The sequence below is a fragment of the Podarcis melisellensis genome (assembly GCF_964234715.1).
Source record: "Podarcis melisellensis genome assembly, chromosome: 14".
Lineage (NCBI taxonomy): Eukaryota > Metazoa > Chordata > Lepidosauria > Squamata > Lacertidae > Podarcis > Podarcis melisellensis.
In genome coordinates, this window is record NC_138546.1 from 34,784,066 (window position 1) to 34,801,586 (window position 17,521).

Consider the following 17,521-nt stretch of genomic DNA (forward strand, 5'->3'; position numbering starts at 1 on the left):
TCTTCTAGCCGAGTAAAATTGTCTTCCATAAACACGGTTTTAACAATGAGTCTGTAAGTGACTGTGGAGGCCAATTCTGGATCCACACATCCTTCCACAGTGGGGACATTGGTTTCCGGGCGGGAGTTGGTCACAGTGTGGATTTGCCAAGCGTGCCTTCCTCTTAGCACGTTTCTCCCTTGCATCCTGAGTTCGAGTGTCTTCAAAGCCCATGACACCTTTGGTAAAGGTTGTTCTCCAGTTGGAGTGCTCGCAGGCAAGTGTTTCCCAATTGCTGGTGTTTATGCTACATTTAAAAAAAATTGCCTTGAGACAGTCTTTAAACCTCTTTTGTTGACCACCAGCATTACGCTTTCCATTTTTAAGTTTGGAATAGAGTAGTTGCTTTGGAAGACAATTATCAGGCAGAAGCCTCCGTTTTCTGACAAGAAATCTGTATTCTGAAATTGCCCCCCCCAAAAAAACCCCTCCTTTGGTGAGAAATAGATGAAACACAAAATAATAGATTTCCCTGAGCCTGAATCCACAGACCAGCAGTCCTTAGCTTGAGGGGGTACAGGAAGCGAGGGGGATCAGAGACAGCAAGCTGTTGTCCAACTTGAAAGTTGGATCTTCTCAGCATTGAGACAGACATGTCCTGTGCAGGGCAAGATGGGGAACAGCAAGCCATCAGACTAATTTGCCGGGGTTCTTCCCTTTGAAGAGCTGGCGGAAGCCATCCGTCAGACTATCCTGTCTCTGTCCCCCGCTAGCCAAGCCACAGGGCAGGGGCGTTGGCTTTAATGCAAAGTCTGTGCATGTGGCCTGGAGCATCCAGAAACTGCCCTCTGCTGGGGGACCGAGAAGGCAGGAAGAGACAGGAAGAGCTCACGCACCATCACAACCAATTTCCAACCCTTCTGATGCAGACAGAGCTGCTAATGAAAAGCCCTTCCAGAGAGGGAGAGCATGCTGTGTGCTGAAACCATGTGCTCAGGAGTTTGAGCAAACACACAGATTCTGTTAAAGGGCCAAGAAGACACTGCCTTTGTCAGTTAAAGCTATTCCCCGCCCCGCTTTTCTTTTCTCTCCTAGTTAAGGTTGGGGAAAGAGCTTTAGCTCCCTGATATAGCATCACCACTTGCACGCAGAACGTTCTGGATTCAGTCCCCAGCACTTCCAGGTAGGGCTGGGAAAGAGCTTGTGTTTTCTACTGGCCTTGCAAACCCAATATGAGGAAATTAAGAAGGTGAAGTGGGACGCGGGTGGTGCTGTGGGTTAAACCACAGAGCCTAGGACTTGCCGATCAGAAGGTTGGCGGTTTGAATCCCTGCAACGGGGTGAGTTCCTCTTGCTCAGTCCCTGCTCCTGCCAACCTAGCAGTTCGAAAGCACGTGAAAGTGCAAGTAGATAAATAGGTATCTCCAGCAGGAAGGTAAACGGCGTTTCCGTGCGCTGCTCTGGTTCACCAGAAACAGCTTAGTCCTGCTGGCCACATAACCCGGAAGCTGTACGCCGGCTCCCTCGGCCAGTAAAGCAAGATGAGCACTGCTATCCCAGAGTCGGCCACGACTGGACCTAATGGTCAGGGGTCCCTTTACCTTTTAAGGAGGTGAAATTTTTGAGTTTCATGCCTGGAAAAACTTTCCCTCTTTAATTCCTTGCACATCAGACTGCTCTTAAGAACAGCAGGAGCTTTTCCTAGAAAAACAAATTGTTGACTATAGTTGTGGGTAATGCACCCCCCCCAACTCGTGTATTCTGCATTGACACAATAATAATGCATTAACGGTGTATTTATACTAGAGCTTCTGTACTGCATTCCAGTTTATTAGTTATTCTGGGATCCTCCCCTAAGCCTGCCCACCCCTGATTTAGGGAGGGTGGGAGAGGGAGGCTTAATTTGCGAACAAATTGTTCAGATATTGCAAATACATTGTTGGCAACTGTTTTGTTTTCTGTTTTTACTTAATGTATCCCCCCAGAATCTATATTAAAGGGTTGAATGCAGGATGGCATTGGGGCAGGGGGAAGCATGCATGAGCAACACCTATCCCACAACAAGTTCATCTTGGATCCCCCACAGACTCTCTGCAGAACAACAGTAATTGCAGCAAAGGCTCTTAAAGCTACAACTCTTTACACACTTCTTTGAGAGTAAGTCCCATTAAACAAAGTGGGTCTTTACTTACTGAGTAAACATGTCTAGGATTCCCCTGTTAAACTACTGTTATTAGATATTTGCAATGGCGCTGTGGGTTAAACCACAGATCCTAGGACTTGCCGATCAGAAGGTTGGCAGTTTGAATCCCTGCGACAGGGTGAGCTCCTGTTGCTCGGTCCCAGCTCCTGCCCACCTAGCAGTTCGAAAGCACATCAAAGTGCAAGTAGATAAATAGGTACCGCTCCAGCAGGAAGGTAAACGGCGTTCCCATGTGCTGCTCGGGTTCGCCAGACGTGGCTTAGTCATGCTGGCCACATGACCCGGAAGCTGTACCTAGAAAAACAACTGTACCTAGAAAAGCTGTACCTAGGAAAATCCCTCAGCCAATAAAGCAAGATGAGCGCCGCAACCCCAGAGTCGGTCACGACTGAACCTAGTGGTCAGGGGTCCCTTTACCTTTTATACCGAATGGGGGTGGGTGTAAACATTGAAAATAACACACACATCAGCCTGAATGTGCACATGCACAAACAACCTTGCCCTCAACAGAATAGAACAGAATAGAATAGAATAGAATAGAATAGATACTTTATTACGGCCATAGGCCCATATTCAATACATCATACAGCAAAACAGGTATAACAAAATAAAATTAATAAATTAAAATACGTTTAAATCAAGTACATCTCAAACCGTAAATTTCTAAATTCCATTAAAATAAGAACAATATAGGGCTTAAAATGTCAAATTATCAGTATAAATCAATATTATTTAGCCCTCAACATATAAAATGGCAGAACTGGACTTACAGCACTTTTATCTTAGTTTGCAGATAGAAAAGGGTTAGTCTCATGAAATATTTTCAGCAAGTTTTCCCGTCTTCTGACATTGCACCCTATCCCGGGGCCACTATTCATTTGTTTATAGCTATATACCATTGTTTTCCTCCAAGCTCCCCATTTTAATCCTCACAACAACCCTGTGAGGTAGATTAGGCTGAGAGACAGTGGCTGGCCCAAGGTCACCCAGTGAGCTTCACAGCTGAGGGGCGATTCCTTGTCTCCCAGGTAATCCTACATTATCACAGGATGTGCTTGGCGTATTCAGGCAAACCACTTCCACAAAGGAAAGGGTGTGAGTCATCGTGAGTTATCATTGCATGCACGTGCATTTCGTTTTTGTTAATAATTTTTATTGTTTTGCTTTACGTACATCCATAGAAAGTATCCATCCAAAGTTCAAACTAAAAATGAATAAATACATAAAAATACATAATAACTAAATATCTTTCCCTCCGCCAATTACCCATGATTATTACTCTGAATTATCAAACCTAAGCACTCTAGTCTTTTGAGTTGACTTCCGTCCACCACCTCAATTTGAGTCATTCTTTTCTTTCCTTAACTGCCGCCTTTGTTTTTCATTTCTTGGTATGAACTTATTTAATTATGATAACTGTTTTGTCTTTTTCAAAAAATAATCCAAGCATAGTAAAGGTTTTATTTGAGAACAATGTTTTTCTAGGTAATTTTTATAACACTCCCAGTCCTTACTGAACCTTTGACTTGTTCTGTTCCTAATTATTTCTGTCATTTTAGCCAACTCAATGTATTCAAATAACTTTCTTTGCCACTCATCCTTTGTTGGAATCTCTTCCCCCTTCCATTTTTTGGCAATAAGTATTCTTCCCGCTGTAGAGGCATATAAAAATATCCTTAGAGCTTGGGGTATCTGATGATAGTAAACCCAAGAGAAATGCTTCAGGCTTTTTGACGAAAGTTTGTTTGAACATTTTTTTTTCAATTCTTCATAAATACTATCCCAAAAGTTTCTAATTTTCTTACATCCCCACCACATATGTAACATTGTTCCTTCTACCTGCTTACACCTCCAACATTTATCTGAGTTTGTTTTGTACAACTTTGGTAGTTTACTAGGTGTTAAATTCCACCTGTAAACATCTTCGTAATATTTTTAGTGTGTAGCACGCTGTAAATTTTAAATCCATGATCCACAAATTTTCCCGTGCGTCCATCTGTATCGTATGCCCAAAATCTTTTGCCCATTTAATCATGACTTCTTTTACCTCTTCAACTTTTACTTCCCAATCAAGTAATAATCTCTACATTTTTGATAAGACTTTGCTTCTATTTTGTATTAATTATTTTTCTAGCTTTGAATTTTCTGTTGTGAATCCATTTTCCTTATCTAATTTAAAGGTTTCATTCAATTGATAATATTGCAGCCAGTCTGTCACATAATGCCAAATTTCTTCAAATTTCTTTAACTTGAATTGATATGCCTCCTCTTCCAATAATTCTTTATATGTTGCCCAATTCTTTTCCATATTTTTTTTTCTTTACTGAAATGGCTGCTAATGGTGAAAGCCACCAGGGGGTTTTCTGTTTGTATTTATCCCATACTGTGTATAGTGCTTTCCTTATTATATGGTTCAAAAAGCCCCTGTGACCCTTCACCTTTCCATAACATAAATAGGTGTACCACCCAAATCTGTTGCCCCATCCTTCCAAATTCAATAGTTACGTATTTTGCAGAACTAACCATTCTTTTAACCAGCATAGACATGATGCCTCATAATAGGTCTTCAAATCTGGCAGGGCAAAACCTTCTCTTTATTTAATGTCTATAAGTAACTTATGTTTTATTCTTTTGCCAAATGTAGTTTGATAAGTCTCTCTTCCATTCTTTGAAGCAACCTGCCTTGCCTATCACTAGGATCGCCTGAAATAGGAACAACATTTTGGGCAGCACCATCATTTTAATTGTGGAGATTCTCCCCCAAAATGAGAGCTTCAATCTATTCCATATTAATATTTCTCTTTTAATCTCTTTCCATGTCCTAATGTAATTATCATTGTCTAAATTTATGGTTTTCGCAGGCATGCATGTGCATTTTGCTATATGAAAGACTGTCAACTTTTAAAAACGTGTAAACAGCCATGCTGCTTATACAGTGGCACCTTTGGATGTGAACAGGATCCGTTCCAGAGCCCCATTTGCATCCTGAGTAAAACGTAAGATGCGACTGCACGTGCGTGGGTCACATTTTGCCGCCTCCGCGCATGTGCATGACATCATTTTGAGCATCTGCACATGCGCCAGCAGTGAAACCTGGAAGTAACGCACTCCGTTACTTCTGGGTCACTGCGGAGCGTGACTTGAAAATGCTCAAAGCTGAAGCACATCTAACCCGAGGTATGACTGTAGTAAGAGTAGCGCGACATTGAGAAATGCAACTAGTTAAGGTTACAGCCACACCATATAAAGCATAGATCTTCTCCCAAAGAATCCTGGAAAGTGTAGTTTAACCCTCACAGTGTTATTCATAGCATCTGTAACAAAATCTGGTTCTTTGGAGAACACCATGGTGTGGATGCGAGCATCTTGAGGCATGCTGTTGAAACAAAGTTAAGTTCCTTCATTTCTATGCACGTTTCTTAAGACACAGGAGCAGGGCCAGCAAAAGCGTTGACAACCTTATTTGAGTGCGCACATACACTCTCTGGGAAGCCTTGAACCATCAGTTTCCCTGTACACCCATATGCCGTGAAACATACACGTGTGCAGTTGTCACGTGGGAAAATCTATACTTGGGTGTTCTGCACGCCTAGTTCCTAAGCAGAAAGTGCCACTAGTGCAAGGACTTTGTTACATCGAAAAGAAGCCCCGCGTTCCCTGAAAACTGTTTGCACGCAGATGGAAATATGGAACGTCTGAATCCAACCGACGGGGGGTAGTTTATCCTAAGCCGGTTCTTAGGAAAGGGAATAATGCCGGGAGAAAGCTGCAAGGCTAAATACATGAGAGACGCGGGTGGCGCTGTGCGTTAAACCACAGAGCCTAGGACTTGCCGATCCGAAGGTCGGTAGTTCGAATCCCCGTGACGGGGTGAGCTCCCGTTGCTCGGTCCCTGCTCCTGCCAACCTAGCAGTTCGAAAGCACTTCAAAGTGCAAGTAGATAAATAGGTACCGCTCCAGCAGGAAGGTAAACGGCGTTTCTGTGCGCTGCTCTGGTTCGCCAGAAGCGGCTTAGTTATACTGGCCACATGACCCGGAAGCTGTACTCCGGCTCCCTCGGCCAATAAAGCGAGATGAGCGCCGCAAGCCCAGAATCGGACACGAACCTAATGGTCAGGGGTCCCTTTACCCCTTTAACTCCCTATTGCACTTAGTGGCGTTTACTTCCAAGTAAACCAGGGCAAGCTCGGGATGCACGGCTAGAATCCTATACACAATTTTCATGGTGACTAGCAGCGCGATCTTCTCCACCTTTGCTCAGAGAAGTCCTATGGGTCCTACTCCCAGGATTGCAACCGTAAACTCCCATTAGACTCAGATCTTTCCGACAAAAAAGAAAGATTACAATCAGGCTGCCCTGTACACAATTAAGCGGGGGTTAAGATCCAGCCTCTTAAACTCGACGCAAGCAACATCCGACTCGAAGGTCGACTTCCTTGCTCGCGGACAGCGAGGCGCCCGCCAGCAGCCATCCCAAGCCACGCCCACTTATGCAGATAGCCTCTCCACCGTCTTGGCTAAGGCAGCCAATCAGAGGTAGGGGGCGCGTCCGAAGCGCAGGACTTGCCCGGGCATGCGAGAGTCGCCCGATCAGCCTTTGCTTCCGGGAGCGACACGTGGGGATCGGGCTTGCTTAGGTAAGGGGGAAATGGGCAAAAGGGTGGGGCGGATCTCATCCTTAAAAGTTGGGGGTCGAAGAAGTAACTGAAGACAAGAGAAAAAGTGGGGCTTTAGGAGGGCTTGGGAAGTTCCCAGGCCCCGTGAGGGGGTATTATAGAAGATGGTCCGCATACCTATTTTGGATTACCCCTTATCTATTTTTAGAAGGGGGTATAATTTAAGTGAAACTGGCCTGAATCGGGGTGGGACTTGTAGATTTCATAAGCTGCTTTTTTAGCTGAGTAGTGGTCTGATTGAACTTTTTCCTTTTTCGGGCCTTGATAACAGGGTTTGTGGCTCTTTTAAGTTTTCAAAATGTTACACTTATTCTTTCTCCCTTTGGGCTGATTTTAATTGTGAGTTGCCTTGGACGGGTATTTGCCCATAAAGCAGCCTAAAATGGTTAAAGTAAATAAATAAAACTTCCCCCCACCCCATCCCACCTCACCATATGGGAAGGAGGAAAGTGGGGGGGGGGAGCCGACAATGAGGGGGTGGGTGGCATCTAGTTCCTTATCCTGTCCTTATTTGTTTGTTTGTTCAATTTGTATACAATTCCTTCACCCGAAGATCACAGGGCTGCTCACCACGTAAAAATACAAAATGAAACCACAAAATTCAAAAATAAAACAAAATAACCTCCCTCCTCCTCACAGTAGCCAACCAGATACTGATAAGAGGAAGCTGTCTTACTGATAATAGGAAGCAGGTTCATATAGTATTGTCTGCACTGACTGGAAGCAGGAATTCAGCATCACATAATCAAGCTTACAGGTCCGTTGATGCAAAAATCTGCTCTTGGTCCCCCTGCCCACTAGCATTCTTTTTTCAGCCATTTTAAAGGCCTGGGCAGAAATGCTTCCTGATATACTCCAGATTACTTAGAGATGTAGGACATGGGTGGCGCTGTGGGTTAAACCACAGAGCCTAGGGCTTGCCGATAAGAAGGTTGGCAGTTCGAATCCCCGCGACAGGGTGAGCTCCCGTTGCTCGGTCCCTGCTCCTTCCAACCTAGCAGTTTGAAAGCACATCAAAGTGCAAATAGATAAATAGGTACCGCTCCAGCGGGAAGGTAAACGGCGTTTCCGTGCTCTGTTCCAGTTTGCCAGAAGCGGCTTAGTCATGCTGGCCACATGACCCGGAAGCTGTACGCCAGCTCCCTCGGCCAATAAAGCGAGATGAGCGCCGCAACCCCAGAGTCGGCCACGACTGGACCTAATGGTCAGGGGTCCCTTTACCTTTTTACTTAGGGATATAGCAGTAGATTCCCATCTACCTGTTTTGTACCCCAGCCTAGGGAGGTAACATTGTCAATTATCTTCCAAAAGCAGGGCCTCTCTTGTGGTGGCCTCAGACGTAATGCTCTCCTGTGGATAGGTCTTCTTTGGCTCCTCTGTAGGCACATGAAGATTGCACATACATACCCTCATAAGGCACTGAAAGTTAGGTTCTGTTTGTTAACATTTGTTACTCATATGTAGCTTTAATGTATTGTTTTATAATGTTTATAAATGGGTTTATTTTACATTACATTATGAACACATTGTTGTTGAAAGGTGGACCAGATACCTTTCATGGGATCATAGAACCAGAAATATTTTTAAAATAAATATAACAATACAATAAAGTTTACTTAATATTAACATTGATTAGGATTGTCACCGTTTTTAAGATAAAGACCCAACATCAATCTTTATTTAAATCATGTTCTTTTTCCTCTTTTTTTTTTTTTGCATTTTATTGGCTTTGCTTTTTAAGATGATAAACCTGAGAGCAGAGCTTCCACCACCCAGCAATTTTAGGCACTTTGTAAGTAAGTAATAAATAAGTAGAAGAATTATATTTTTAAAAAATCTCAGATGAGGTTTGGGGCATGGGACAACTGAGGCAGGAAAAATAAACTGACCTTTTGGAAAGGATAGGGTTCAGTATATTACTGAATGATTAAAATGAGCTGGCAAGACCACTACCACCCCTTGCAGGGAATACCAGAGGTCATTGCCACGAATCAAGACCGTACTAGAACCCTGTGGTCCTTCTGCTGTTGTTTTGGTACAACTCCCATCACCCCCAACCATTGGCTAACTGATTGGGGCTGATGGGAACTGTAGTACACCCAAGATCTGGAGAGCCACAGGTGCCCCATCCCTCACCTAGGGCAATCTTCTCAGCCTTGGTCAGCATGTCCAGGGAGTGATGTGAATTATCTGGGGAGGAGTCCCTGGGCATAGCTGTCAAGTGTCCCTTACAGTGGTGCCCCGCAAGACGAACGCCTCGAAAGACGGAAAACCCGCTAGACGAAAGGGTTTTCCGTTTTGGAGGCGCTTCGCAAAACGAATTTCCCTATGGGCTTCCTTCGCAAGACGAAAGCCCATAGGGAAATCTCCGGGGACAGCGGGGAAGCACAGCGCGTCTTCCCCACTGTCCTCGGACCTCCTCCGAAGGCTGGCGGTGGGGTGGAGAGACCTCCTCCCCCCGCCAGGCTTCGGAAGGCTCCTCCGAAGGCTGGCGATGGGGCGGAGAGCCCTCCTCCCCCCGCCAGGCTTCGGAAGGCTCCTCCGAAGGCTGGCGATGGGGCGGAGAGCCCTCCTCCCCCCGCCAGGCTTCGGAAGGCTCCTCCGAAGGCTGGCGATGGGGCGGAGAGCCCTCCTCCCCCCGCCAGGCTTCGGAAGGCTCCTCCGAAGGCTGGCGGCGGGAGGAGGTCTCTCCGCCCCACCAGCAGCCTTCGGAAGGCTGCTCCGAAAGCTGGCGGTGGGAGGAGGGTTTTCCTTCCCACCGCCAACATTCAGAATGCTGTTCTGAATGTTGGCGGTGGGGAGGAAAAACCCTCCTCCCACCGCAAGCCCCGGGAACAGAGGAGAAGCGCTGTGCGCCTTCCCCTCTGTTCCCGTACCTGTCCAAAGGCTGGCGGTGGGGCGGAGAGATCTCCTCCCGCCGTCAGCCTTCGGAAGGCTCCTCCGAAGGAGGGGGGGTGGAGCTTGCATGCCTAGTGTGTGGCTAGTTAATGCAAGCGGAGGGGTTTTTTGAATGCTGGATGCCATTTTTCGGCTGTACTTTATTGGAAGGAGAAAAATAATCATTTCCTTAATAACAATTTAAATTTAGTTAACTAAAACAATAACATTATAGCACATGTATCCATGTTTATTAACTCATGTGGTTAAACTTTTTTTAAAAAAAACACAACAACCTTGGACTGAGTTTTAGCACACATGAAAAACAAAACAAATCCTTATTTCCTGATGAATAGCCTTTGGATTATAATGTAACTTAAATAGAAAACTATCTTTAGAAATATTTTTCCTCCAAAAGCACTTTATTTTAAAAATCCAATTTAAAATATAAAAAATCTGATTAAAAAAAATCAGTGATTTTTATCCACCCTGCTTTCCCTGTTCCTGAGTGGAGAGGCGGGATATCACCATTCCACAGGGAGATAGCACCTTATTTCCTCTCCCCACCATGCCCCTCTCTGCCTTCTTGTGTTTGGATCAGCCTTTCCACCCAACCTCCCGTTCCCTAAGTGTCTTCTTCTTTTTTAAAATAACTTTTTATTCAATATATATATATATATATATATATATATATATATATATATATATATATATATACACACACATATATTATACAGAAACATATCATCCTTATTTCCCCCACAATTTTTCCTCCCTCCCCCCACAGAACCCATCCCCCGACTTCCCTCAGTTCCAGTCTTTGATTTCTCTAAAAATGCTGTTTTCTGCATGTTACACAGCTGTATAGATCCTCAAACTATTTAGCTGATTATTATCAATAAAAAGTTTGTGAATGTTTATTCAGAACCAGCCAAGGAGTCCAGTTCGCCTTGTTGCGTCTTCAAATACTTTGTAAAGGGTTCCCATTTAATCTTTATAAAGTCACAGTTATCCTTGCCCCATAGCTTGTATGTCAGTTTTGCCAGTTCTGCATAGTCCCATCAATTTTTCTTGCCATGATTCTTTAGTTGGGGTTTCTTCTTTCGTCAGGATGCCGTCTACCACCAACTGCTCACCAGGTGGGATAACTCCAGTGCAAGTGGTCCAGGTGGGTAACTTAGGGATGGATGATGAGCAGGACCTTGGGTGCCTCTGCCATAAGTGGGATCCGGGCCACAACAAAGGTTCCCAGGATGCTGAAACCTCCGGCCAGAAGAAAAAGAAGAGCCGCCGATACCAGCGGTTTATGGCGCGGAGGGCATTGGAGCAGAGAGGGCTGCAGGGAAAAGCCCTGCCGACGACTTCAGGCAGCTCAGAAATGGGTGGTGCACCCAGGTCCTTGCGCTGTGAAGTCAGCCCTTGCGGCCAGTTGTTCCAAGAGGATGTAGCAGGGGCTTCTAGGGAGCCTTGTCTGCTCTGTCCGGTTGCGCCAGGCGCTTCAGTGAACCCAGGCAGGTGGCCGACATCTTCCCAAAGTCTCACGGATCAAGTAGCCTCCCCTGGCGGAAAGGGCACCGGTTCCTTATCCCCTGCGATGCCCAGGAAATGTGTGGCGCTTGACTGCGAAATGGTGGGCACGGGCCCCGCTGGGAGGACCAGCGAGTTGGCGCGGTGCACAGTCGTGAACTACGATGGGGACGTCATCTACGACAAGTACGTCCGGCCGGAGCTCCCGATTGTCGACTACAGGACTCGGTGGAGCGGGATCACCCGGCGACACATGGAAAAGGCCACTCCTTTTAAGGTTGCACGGAGCGAGGTAAGCAAGGGAGGGAGAAGAGGGGTTGAGGATTGGAATCCGTGCAGCTGGAGAATTAGATTCTTGCTGCAGAATTAGTGTGGTTTAGTGGTGAGAGGGTCAGACTAGGACCCAGGAGACTCAGTCAAATCCATTAAATTCCATGAAGGCTGCTGCTGCTGCTTATTTGACAAAAATTGCAAACTGATGTGGAAAATGCATAGAACTGATCTTCCAAAATTTGAAAAATGAGAAACTGAGAACCAGTGTGGTATAGTGTTGGACTAAGACCTAGGAAGCCAGGGGTCAAATCCCTGCTTGGCTGTGAAGTTCACTGGGTGGTCTTGGTCCAGTCACTGCCCCTCAGCCTAATTTACCTCGCAGGGTAGTTGTAGGGATTAAATGAGATATTAATAATAATAATTTATTGTTTATACCCCGCCCATCTGGCTGGGTTTCCCCAGACACTCTGGGTGGCTCCCAACAGAATATTATTAATAATAATAAAAAAGCGAACATCAAACATTAAGAACTTCCCTAAACAGGTCTGCCTTCAGATGTCTTCTAAAAGTCTGATAGTTGTTTATTTCTTTGACATCTGATGGGAGGGCGTTCCACAGGGTGGGTGCCACTACCGAGAAGGCCCTCTGCCTGGTTCCCAGTAGCTTCACTTCTCGCAGGGAGGGAACCGCCAGAAGGCCCTCGGAGCTGGACCTCAGTGTCCGGGCTGAACGATGAGGGTGGAGACGCTCCTTCAGGTATACTGGGCTGAGGAGGGAACCATGTATGCCAGCTTGAGCTCCTTGGAGGAAACGGGGGGATATAAATGCAACTAAATAAATAATGTTATCACTACTAATAAGCCCCTGTATTCCTTAGATACTGCACTGTACATTTAAGAAGAAGAACGATCATGTCCGCCAGCTTGCAGTAGCCTAGAAGGATTTGGAAAAACACAAGCCGGTTTTAGGAACATAGGAAACTGCTGAAAAATGAGTCGTATCGTCTGTCCATCTAGCTCAGTATTGTCTGCTCTGGTTGGCAGAGGCTCCCCAAGGTTTCGGGCAAGGGGCATTTCCGGCCCTACCTGGAGTTGCAGGGACCTTCTGTGTGCACCCTTAACGTGGACTCTTTAAATATTGGTATGATACTGCTTTCAATGTATCGTGCAGGTGGGACCATCTCCCACTTCATTCCTTATTCCCAACATGCACACACCTGCACCTGACGTTCAAGAGACCCTCCAAAATGACATGGGGTGTTTGAGCCGGGACTCCAGTGTGTGCTCTGCAATAATCTTATGGGCTCTTGCCCAGTTGCACCTTTTGCAACTACTTCAAACCTTTTCCCGCAACACTGACACCTCTGGATTTTTTTGTCGGTCACCCTAATTTGGCTCCACTTCTCTTGGCACTCAGCACCTGAGTTTGCTATTAAAGAGAGGGATACATTTTAACCTTCCTACTTTATTGCGTCCTTCAAAATTACAATCGAGAAAATTTAAAAGCTCGTAATGCTCCCCGCACCCTTGTCGCTCGTTCTTTGAAGGCTAACGGCACCTAGGTTAATTAGTACATCATTACCAGTTCGTTTCAAGTCTCTGAATACAAGCCTTTTAATGTTGCATTTGATTGGCTTAACCCATTTCACAGGGGTCGTTTCCAGGTGAATAATTGCTGGCTACCTGTCTGTTGCAAAATGCTCTGTTCTCGTCTCCATTCCTGGGTTTGTATTTGCTGGCTGAACTTATCCACTTCATTTCTGTTGATGTTTTAACACGTTCCCCCCCCCCCCCCCCCGGTGTGCTATGGCTGGGCATGCCACTATCAGAAGATCAGGGTTTAATTTTTTTTATAGTTGTGTCCCATTGATATAACCCAACAGCATTGCTAATGGGTTGTGGTGTACCTTGTGCTTTGTAATTTCCACAGCTTTTGAGTCCAAAAGGTTTTGCACTTTTTGTACAGAGCCATCAGGAATACAGTCACACCTTGGAAGTTGAACAGCTTAGTTCCCAAACATTTTGGCTCCCAAACGTCGCAAACCCAGAAGTGAGTGTTCTGGTTTGCGAACTATTTTTGGAAGCCGAACGCCCGACAGGGCTTCCTGCAGCCAATCTGAAACTTTGGTTTTCAAACATTTTGGAAGTCTTAACAGACTTCTGGAACGGATTTCATTTGACTTCCAAGGTACGACTGTATTATTATTATCATCCTTTATTAATTGCCTTCTAAAACAACGTTTCAACGTGCTTTACATGTAAGATAAATGAAAACAGAAAAATGAAAAGCCGATTGGAAAGTTTGGTTCCTTCCGGAAAGTGCAGATAGGGGGTGCCTTTTAGTATCTCAACAGGAATGCTATTCCACAGAATAGGAACCTTCTCCTTGTGTATAGCTGTACAGATTTTCATATTACTGTTATTTTTACATTTATAGTCCATCTTTCCTCCAAGGAGCTTAAGGCAGTGTACATAGTTCTCTCTGCCATTTCATCGTCCCAACAACCCTGTGAGGCAGGTTAGGTTGAGAGGGAGGGACTGACCTACTCACTGACCCATCATGGCCAAGCGGGGATTTGAACCCTGGTCTCCCAGGTCCTAGTCCACTCTGACCATTACACCATACTGGATCTCTTTATTTTTTCTGTCAGTTTGTATTGCCATAGTCTCACTATCACAATTCGCTTTGTAGCGGGTGTCCAGACCCCCATAGGAAATGGGCCAGGGTGAATAATTTAACGGCTCTCTTATTCACAGGAGAAAAATCAATAGATAGGTTTGTTGTGCTTTTGATACAAGCTTCTTTTTACAGTATTTATTCTTCTTTTCACATAGGAATCTTCAAATCGGATCTCTTTTCCTAGACCTAGTCCCAGGCTAAAGAATCCCATTCAGCCTCCGCCCCAGACCCACTAACTCCTGTAGCTCGCAAATCCCCAGGATTCCAAGCAAATATCCCCTCAAATCCAGTCACGCCACATAACATGGTTTGAAACAGTTATAAAATATTTCTGACCCACCTTTAAAAACGTAGAGCACAACCTATCCTCGCCATCTTCCTAAGGCCCTCTGTTTGTGACGGCGGGTGGCTAAACAGCCTTTTAATTCTTTCAGATCCTACAGATCGTGAGGGACAAGATAGTGGTGGGGCATGCCATCCACAACGACTTCCGAGCCTTGAAATATTTTCACCCCCATGCCTGGACACGGGACACGAGTCGGAGCCCCCTGCTGAGGAAGAAGATGGGGCTCCCTATGAAAGCCAGCGTCTCTCTCAAGAGCCTGGCTAGTGAGCTGCTACACAAGAATATTCAGGTAATGTCAGGAGATGCCGTCCTCTCTCAGTTCCAGATCCAAGTAAGGTACTCTTGGAGGAAACTTTATTTTCGAGATCCATTTGAGTCGGGCTTTAGGTCCAGTTTTGGCACAGAAACTGCTTTGGTTGACCTGTATGATGACTCTTGTCAGGAGAGAGACAGGGAAAACGTGTCTCTGTTAATTCTCTTTAACCTCTTGGCAGCATTCCCTGCCATCAGCCATAGTTTCCTCCTGGAGCAGCTGTCTGAATTGGGGTGGGCAGCAGTGCTTTGCAGTGCCTCTTGTCCAACCTTGGTGGTCATCTTGAGGGGGGGGTCATGCTCGGGGAGTGCTGTTTGGTCCTGTAGAACCTGCCTTCAGTGTGGGGTTCCTCAGGATTCAATCTTATCCCCTAATTCTCTAACTGTGGAATGCTCTCCCCGGGGAGATTCACCTAGGCCCTTCATTACATATTTTTAAGTACCAGACAAAAATCATTCCTCTTCTACCAGGCCTTGGATAATCAAACAATCCATGACTTTTTAAACTCCGGGGGGGGTGGTGGTGGTATTATTTTGCTTGTCACTATGTTATGTATTTTTATATTTATAAACCTCCGTGTTGGTCCTCTGATGAAGGAAATAAATTATTAAATAAATTAACTTGTTAGGCAACCTCGATAGGATTCAGAGATAGAGTTGTACTGCCGTTGAGCACAAAGGTTCATTTCAGCTATCATGGGCTATCTTCCTATATACATAAAAATGCAAGGCTGTCATCACGCAGCCCCCCGTTGGAGGATTTGTAATGCCGCATCGCAGTCCTGGATTTGCATGAAGACAGGGCAAAGGAGGCAAGCAAAGGAGAAGTTGGGTTTTGAGATGTTTGAACAACATCATAGGTTTAAGTAAAGCAGGAATGGAGGAACACTGAGGGGCTGTGAGGATGTGGTGGAGGGGTTGAAGGAGCTGGGAGGATATCAGGGATGTTGGATGAAGTGGTAAATGGAGGGATTGAGGTTGGCGGGGTGAGCAGGGATGAGAGCCCCTAGTAGTAGAATTCAGTGCTATTGGACTGGCTATGATGTACTTCTTAAATAGGAAAACCTAGGATTGTTCACTCCAAATATATACTTTATAAAAAATTGGTAGGAGTGGTTGCCTTTCGTCAATGCTACTAGATGGCACATCTTGAGGACTAGAACCTTACACACAGTTTGGTTGTTGTTTTTCTCCTTTCCCATCCGTTAGGTTAGCCGAAATGGACATTCATCAGTAGAAGATGCTCAGACGTCTATGGAGCTTTACAGATTGGTGGAGGTACAATGGGAACAGACACTGGCCAGTAGCCTCCCGCCAAGCCTTCCAAACAGCCCTCCAGATAGCAGCTGGGAGAGTGTTTGCTACATGGATGACCAGTATTGGCCCAAGGACTTTGACGCAGGCTGTACATGAAGGTGCAAACTCTAGAACAGCTTTCCCCAACCTGGTACCTCCAGGTGGTCTTAACTCTAGAACGGCTAGCGATCAGGGATAATGGGAGTTGTGGTTCAAAACATCTGGAAGGCACAAAGGGCAGGAATGGTGCTCTAGAATGTGTACGCTGGACTGTCACTTGAGAGTGGGGAGGCCATGATTCTGAACCTAATGTAGCAACTTTATTTATTGCCAAATTGCACAACCCAAGAATACACGATTCTACTGGTGATGAGAGGACTTCTGTGTTCTTCATTTGATCGAAAGGGGCTGCTTTAGGATTCTTCTTCTGAAGTAAGAAAAGGGGAAATCTTCCCAAAAGATAAACTGCCTATGCTGGCTGTTTAGTTTGTTTTGACCATAGAGAAGAGGTTGACCCTAGATGATGTTGGTGATAATTTATTATTTATACCCCATCCATCTGGCTGGGTTTCCTCAGCCACTCTGGGCGGCTCCCAAGGGAATATTAAAAACACAATAAAACATCAAACATTAAAAACTTAGCATCTGATGGGAGGGCACCACTACTGAGAAGGCCCTACTCTGCCTGGTTCCCTGTAATCTCGCAGTGAGGGAACCGCAAGAAGGCCCTCAGAGCTGGACCTCAGTGTCCAGGCTGAACGATGGGGGTGGAGACGCTCCTTCAGGTATACTGGGAAGAGGCCGTAGAGGGCTTTAATGGTCAGCACCATTGTGCTCGGAAACGTACTGGGAGCCAATGTGGGTCTTTCAGGACCAGCGTTATGTGGTCTCTGCGGCCACTCCCAGTCACCAATCTAGCTGCCGCATTCTGGATTAGTTGTAGTTTCTGGGGTCACCTTCAACAGTAGCCCCACATAGAGCGCATTGCAGTAGTCCAAGCAGGAGATAACTAGAGCATACACCATTCTGGCAAGACAGTCCATGGGCAGGTAGGGTCTCAGCCTGCATACCAGATGGAGCTGGTAGATAGCTGCCCTGGACACAGAATTGACCTGCGCCCCCATGGGCAGCTGCGAGTCCAAAATGACTCCCAGGCTGCGCACCTGGGAAAAGAGAGAAGAGGTCGGCAACATACTGTCCTGTAGGTTATATCCACCCGCCAAGGCCTTTTCTTTCCCCATTGACCCTTTTCTTTCGGAATACCTACAGGTAAGTTGCATGACAAGGTGGGATTGAACAGTGGGATTTGGTGGAGTGGGTGCACCTCTGCAGCCCATAGGTTGCTGATCCCTG

At 45.7% G+C, this 17,521-nt stretch overlaps 1 protein-coding gene across 1 annotated transcript; it reads left to right on the forward strand.

Annotated features, from left to right (window-relative positions):
• The first annotated feature begins 6,637 nt into the window (after positions 1-6,637).
• AEN (apoptosis enhancing nuclease) lies at positions 6,638-16,538 on the forward strand. The gene is given in 5 exon segments (XM_081888700.1): positions 6,638-6,767; positions 6,769-6,819; positions 10,846-11,554; positions 14,649-14,849; positions 16,082-16,538. Coding segments are annotated over 5 exon segments (1,260 nt in total). The 5' UTR covers positions 6,638-6,672; the 3' UTR covers positions 16,286-16,538.
• The last annotated feature ends 983 nt before the right edge of the window (positions 16,539-17,521 follow it).